This window comes from Bubalus kerabau, chromosome 3 (genome assembly GCF_029407905.1).
Source record: "Bubalus kerabau isolate K-KA32 ecotype Philippines breed swamp buffalo chromosome 3, PCC_UOA_SB_1v2, whole genome shotgun sequence".
Lineage (NCBI taxonomy): Eukaryota > Metazoa > Chordata > Mammalia > Artiodactyla > Bovidae > Bubalus > Bubalus kerabau.
This window is the reverse complement of record NC_073626.1, coordinates 701,219-707,881: the sequence shown is the minus strand read 5'-3', so window position 1 is coordinate 707,881 and position 6,663 is coordinate 701,219. Positions and strand designations below refer to the sequence as shown.

The 6,663-nt window shown below is 59.3% G+C and overlaps 1 protein-coding gene across 1 annotated transcript; it reads right to left on the bottom strand.

Moving 5' to 3' along the window:
• Window positions 1-3,817: 3,817 nt before the first annotated feature.
• FOXQ1 (forkhead box Q1) lies at window positions 3,818-6,435 on the bottom strand. Its single transcript, XM_055574508.1, has one exon. It carries the CDS (start codon window positions 5,739-5,741, stop codon window positions 4,587-4,589), a length of 1,155 nt encoding a protein of 384 aa, XP_055430483.1. The 5' UTR covers window positions 5,742-6,435; the 3' UTR covers window positions 3,818-4,586.
• Window positions 6,436-6,663: the final 228 nt, after the last annotated feature.

Genomic DNA, 6,663 nt, shown 5'->3' with positions numbered 1-6,663 from the left:
GAGGGTTTCTGGGACCCTCTGGGCACAGAATCCTGCTGTGCCCTCGGGGGGGTCGCTCTGCAGTCACAGAAAGGGCACCAGGGGCGCTGCCTAACCTCGACAGTGATGCCATGGCCCCCCACGCCCAGGCCTCCCCTGGAGTGGGGCACCAGCTCTCACTAAGGAAAGAAACCACATCGCAGTTTGGGAGGCTCGCCTACCAGTTAATGAGTGAACTGAGACAGTTGTCTGATAAGTTTAGGCCACACTATGTTTCGGTCTGAATTATCCCGATAATTGTGTTACGATGGAAAGAATTCTGAACTGGATCTTAGTTTCCTCTTGGGTCAGGAAGGAGTGTTTCAGCTACCCTGTGGCGTGTTTTCTCATCTGTGAGATCCAGTTCAGTTCAGTCGCTCAGTCGAGTCTGACTCTTTGCGACCCCATGGACTGCAGCATGCCAGGCCTCCCTGTCCTTCATCATCTCCCTCTGCCTTCAATCCTGCCCAGCATCAGGATCTTTTCCAATGAGTCAGCTCTTCACAACAGGTGGCCAAAGTATTGGAGTTTCAGCTTCAGCATCAGTCCTTCCAATGAATATTCAGGACTGATTTCCTTTAGGATGGACTGGTTGGATCTCCTTGCAGTCCAAGGGACTCTCAAGAGTCTTCTCCAGCACCACAGTTCAAAAGCATCAATTCTTCTGTGTTCAGCTTTCTTTATAGTCCAACTCTCACATCCATACATGACTACTGGAAAAAACATAGCTTTGACTAGACAGACCTTTTTTGGCAAAGTAACGTTTCTGTTTTTCCATATGCTGTCTAGTTTGGTCATAGCTTTTCCTCCAACGAGCAAGGAGAGGCCTGTGGGAGGAAGCCCACCTGTCTTTTAATTTTATGGCTGCAATCACCATCTGCAGTGATTTTGGAGCCCCCCCCAAAGTAAAGTGTTTCCATTGTTTCCCCATCTATTTGTCATGAAGTGATAGGACTGGATGCCACAATCTTTGTTTGTTGAATGTTGAGTTTTAATCCAGCTTTTTCACTCTCCTCTTTCACTTTCATCAAGAGGCTCTTTAGTTCTCCGTTTTCTGGCATAAATGTGGGTCATCTGCATATCTGAGGTTATTGATATTTCTCCCGGCAATCGTGATTCCAGCTTGTACTTCATTCAGCCCAGCGTTTTGCATGAGGTACTCTGCATGTAAGTTAAATAAGCAGGGTGACATAAGATTAGGGTCTGCTCAATAGAGTCAAAGAGTTATCTTTTATTTGTGTGTGATTTTTCCTGAGAAGGGGCAGTGTTGCTTTGTGACACGGTGGCAGTGGGACAGAGTGGGCCTGGGGGGCCCCATGAGCCCCTCTTCCCCTGTGGGGTGGGGGTGGGGACTTTCTCCATTTGCTGCTTCTTTTCTTGAGAGCGCAAGGGACTAAGAAGTTGGCTCAGTTCTTGAAGGAGCCCAGGGCGTGGGGCGGTCTGCCAGGGGTCGGGGGTGGGGCAGGGCGCAGTACCCTGCTGCAGCCTCTGCTGTTTGGGAGAACCCTCTTCTATCTTAGGAAGCGGCTGGGCTGTTCGGGTTTTCTGGCACCAAAATCAGCAGATTGATCCCGGGTTGTAGGGGGCTTGGCCTGGGGCACTGGGGCAGTGCTGGCCCTACAGGGTGAGGCCGGGCACAGGGCATGGGTCGTGGGTTTCTCTCCGCCAATCCAGCGCCCTGGGCCTGGAGGGTTCTTCTGGGTGGGGGTGGTCAGGTGATGCGACCACAAGCACGTGGGGCGGGGCGCCCTGGCCCAAGTCTCTGGCGCTCAGGTATCAAAGGGCATTTCCTAAACCAAACAGACCCCCACCCCACCCCGCTGTCCTGAGCTCCCGCATCAGTCGAGGGTCAGCTGCCCTTGGCCTGTTGTTTGCACAGGTGGGCCTTGGCCTCCTGGCCTGGAGGCTGGGGGAGGGCTGAGGCAGGTTAGGGCTGGGGAGGGTCAAGGGCGGGGAGGGGCGGGGAACGGCGGGGCGGGGTGGGGTGGGGCTCCCTTGGGCCCTGCCCTTTGCCCTCCGGAGTGCAGGAGGAACGGGGTTTTCTGGGCAGATTTGGGAAGGTTGGACCTCGGTGGAGTCTCCCAGGGAAACTGCCCCACGGATGCCAAGCTCCCAGGGCTGGGTGGGTTGCAGCCGCCACGGGACCTCCGCCCTCTGCCCCCTCCGGCCAGGCCCAGCAGGGCGATGCGCAGGGTTCTCGGGAGCGGGAGCCCGGCAGAGGTCATGACCCCTGACAGGGGCGCCCAGGTCCCCTGACTCTGGCCTTTTTGTAGAGAACCTGATGGTCGCTGGCGGCGCGGGAAGGGGGCCCCTCACTCACCAGAGTCAGGAGTGTGTCTCGGGGAGGACTGACCTTGGAGGGGATCGGGAAACTCTGTGACTGAGAAGATATCCCCTTTCCCCTTCCCGTTTCTGTCCATTCGCAGAGTCGTCCTCGTGTATCTACTAGACATGAAAACACTGGCTTTACCAGCCCGAGGGGGCAGTAGGCAGGGCCGGGCCTCTGAAGGCGGCCAGTCAGAGAGGAGGGCTTGGTTGGCTGGAGTCAGCTATGGGGATAGGTGGGCGCTCCCCGGGCTTCCCATGTGGCTTCAGGGTCGCAAGGAACTGAGCGATGGGTCCCCACTTCTACCCCGTGAACCTGGGCTCCCCCCATTTCAGTTTTATTTTCTCGTCTAATTATTGGCCATGTGGGTGCAATTTCCGTGTAAATGGGTGCCTTTTGTCATAATTCAACCCTGTTATTATCCTTCCTCATGACCACTAAGCAGATCAAATCAGAATCAGTCAGGACTTGCTTTCCGTTAACTAGACTTAGGGATGGGCTTTTCCCTCCTATTTCTGCCAAAACACAGCATCCTGAAGTAAACCCCACTCACCATACCCAGCCTGCACGTCACCCTCTTGTCTTGGTTACGATGACACCTGCCCGACCCCCGGAACAGGAGCGGGGCCTGAATTTACATCCTCTTTGTCTTCACTCTTTGCATTCCTTTCCCAAGACTGCAGCCCAGGGACTGTTAGAGCTTGGCTGCCTCTGAGTTTATGGAGAAGTAGTTCCGGTACTTCCTCTGATGGACCCTCCCTCCTATGTCCCGCCAAACCAGTGGTTTTCCCTGCAGATCAGAAGGAGCTAGGGCCTTCAGGGACTCCAGCAGATAGAACCTCCTCTGCATTCCTAAGTAGGTGGGTGGTTTTGTTTAGACACAAAAAACACTGACTTTCAAAGTGCTCTTAAAACTTCCTTGAAGTACTTCCCTGGGGGTCCAGTGGCTAGGACCCAAGCTCCCAGTGCAGTGGGCCAAGGCTCGACCCCTGGTCAGGGGACTAGATTTTACACGCCACAGCTAAGACACAGTCAAATAAATAAATAATTAAAAAAACAAAAAACTTCCCTGAGGAAATCTTCAGTGTTAAGACAGTTCCTTGCCAAGATCACATTTTTGAGTGTGATCAGAACCAGTTTACCCAATATCTGCTTGAGGCTAAGATGGTTAACAGCTGAACTTGTCCCCAGAGGTTCTTGGGAAAGGGGGGCCCACACATTATCATTTCTTCTGGTAACTTAAGTGAATTCTTAGAGGTCATTGCTTTGACGTTTAAGAAACCCCACTGATGGAAGTTGGATCCTGCAGAATCTTACAGCAATGTGTCCAGTAATGAAATCCACAGCATCTACCTTTACTGAATTATTCAAGAAAACAGTTTGAACTCCACAAGGAGTTTCTTAAGAGTCAAACCTGAGATCATTTGGGAGGGGGGTGCAAAACTCCGTCTCCAACCCGTCACCACAAAGTGCTGAAGTCAATTGTCAGTTTTATTAAAAAATAAGCACTATGCCTGGATTTCATAAAATTTATACATGAATATGTACACAGACACAAATAAAATAATATTAAAAATAAAAATCACACTTGCTTTCAAGTGGCAGTGATCCTGGCACCCCACAAACATAACGGTCAGCTTTTCCTTGGAAGAAGCCACCTGGCCTAAAGAGACCACACTTAAGAAATGACCCAACAGACAGTAAAGCCGCAACCGTTGCCTGCAACATTTTCCATTCAGGTTTCAAAAATATATAAATAATTTAATTACAAAACCCAACAATATATATATTTTTCATCCTTTGGCACAGTGAAACATTGGTCAATGGCAGAGATGAGGGAAGCTCCTCTGGCCCCTCCCGCACAAGGCGGGGGCCGGGACCCCCGCAGTAGTCGAGTCATGTATCACCTGGAATGGTTCCCTGATGTGCTGTTTAGGTTTTGTTTCGCTTTGTAAGGGACAAAGCAGTGGAAGGTGCAACGAAAACAGCACGAACAAGGCAGAGCCTGGGCCATGAGAAGTTTCTGTGAAGGGGCCGGCACAGGCTTGGTCAGGAATGGAAACTATCGGAGGCCCTGCTTTGCTCCTCTACAACGTGAGTTATAAAGGACGAAGGGAAACGTTCGGGATGCAGTTGAGACCCTTCTGTCCGGTGTTCGCTCTAAGGCACGTCGGGTGATGGTGCTGTCCTCGGGCGGAAAGCGCCCGGCCGCGAGCCCGCGTCCCCCGCCGCCCCGACGCGCTCATGCCAGGAGCGTCTCAGGCCGATTAGGCAGGTGCGGGCCGGATGCGCGGGCCGAGGCCGCGAGCAGGGCGTCGGGCAGCCGCACGGGGCAGTACAGGTGCGCACCGGCTGCCGGGCCTCGGAGCGGCTTGGCCGGGGCCGGGGCGGCCAGGGGTGCTAGGAGGAGGGGCGGCGCCTCGGCCCCGCGAGCTAGCAGCCCCGGCGGCTCGGCCGCTCCAAACGCGCAGAGCGGCAGCAGGGCCCCAGCGGGCGCAGCCTGGAGCAGCGCCGGGTAGGCGGGCGGCGGCGGGCAAGGAGCCGCGCCCCAAGGAGGGCGCGCCCCGGGGCCCGCGTCCCCAGCGCGGCGGCTGCGGAAGGGCTTGCTGAGGATACTGTCGATGGCGAAGGGGCCGGAGAATCTGCCTACCGGGCTGGCGCGCCCCTCCGGGCGGGCGGGCGAGCGCGCGCGGGGCGAAGCCGGGGCCTGGGCGACGGGCGCGGGCGGCGGGGGCGCGCCGTCCGGGGGCCGGAGCGCGGGGCCGGGGGCCGCTCCCCGGTGGCTGAGGCGCTTGCGGCGGCGGCGGAAGACCCCGTCGGCGAAGGTGTACTCGCTGTTAGGGTTCAGCATCCAGTAGTTGTCCTTGCCCCAGGGTCGAGAGGGGTCGCGAAGCACCTTGACGAAGCAGTCGTTGAGCGAGAGGTTGTGGCGCACGGAGTTGCGCCAGCCGGTGTAGCTGCCGCGGAAGAACGGGAACTTGCCCATGAGGTACTCGTTGATCTCGGCCAGCGTCAGGCGCCCGCCCGCCGAGTCGCGGATGGCCATTGCGATGAGCGCGATGTACGAATACGGGGGCTTGGGCCGCCGGGTGTACGGCTTGCCGCGCGCGCCCTCGCCGCCGCCCGCACCCCCCGAACCTGCGCCCCCGGCTCTGGGCCCCGCCGTCGCCCCCGCCGCGCCCGCCGCGCCCGCCTCCTCGGCGCCCGGCCCGCCGCCCGCGCTCCGCTCGCCGCTGCCTGCTGCCGGGCTGTTGGCTGCGCAGTCCCCGTCCGAGCCCAGGGAGTCGTCGCCCGCGGCCGATAGCGGAGATGGCGCGTCGCTGCCGCCCGCACCCTCCAAGTCACTCCCCGGCTTATCCCCTAGACCCGGGCGGGGCCCGAACACCTCCAGCTTCATGCCCGCGCCCGTCCCCGCCCGGCGCGTACCCTTTGCCTCCGCGCAGTTCTGGACAGCGGGCGCCCGGGGCGTGGTGGCGATCGGGGCCGGGGTCCTGGCCTCTCTCTCCCGGAGCTCGCCTTCCTCTGGGTGAGACAGTCGCTTTCCGGATTGGAGTCCCCTTCCGCTGGAGTTCTTCTTTGGAGTGGTTGTGCTTATTGGGTGAACCGACAGGGGCGAAGAGGGAGGAGCTGGGGGCGTACTGGCTTCAGGGTGAGGAGCGGAGACTTGGGGGAAGGCGTGCAGAGCCGCGGTTCTAGCCTCGGGTGCCGGGGCGCGCGGGGCTTGGAGTTCCTACCGGAGGAGGAAGCGTGCGCATCTGCTTCCCGTTCCAGAGATGGGGTTTCTTCTCCCGCAGTCGCAGGTCCCGGACAGGCGTCCTCGCGGGTCGAGTCAGTGCTGGCTCCCGTGCCTGCCACCCCGGGGCGAGGGTCCAGCCTTCAGCCTCGAGCGCCCACAGAGCCGAGTCCCCGATGCCGCGGCGCCCGCAACCGCCTTCCCGCCCCTGGCCTCCGGAGCAGCATCTCCACGCCTGCCGCCGCGGCCCCGTCTCGTCTCCACCTTCGGCCCGTCCCAATATAACCCCGCGGCACCCCGCGAGGGCGGGGCCTGGGCGCCGACGACGGATGCGGAACGAGGTGGCCCAGGTGGCCGCGGCTCCGGAGCGGGCGCGCGCTAGGTGGGGGCCACGCGGCGGCGCGGCCGCAGGTTGTTTGTTTTGGGTCCGCCCGGCCCCGCCTTCCTCCTCCCGCCAATGGGAGGCGTGCGCGCGGCTGAGGTCCTCGCGTGTGCGCGCGTGCGTGTGCGCCTCGGCTCGGGGGCCGCGCGCGGGCGCTCGGGAGGGGCCCCTTCGCCCCGGAGTTCACGGAAGCCATACGAGAGC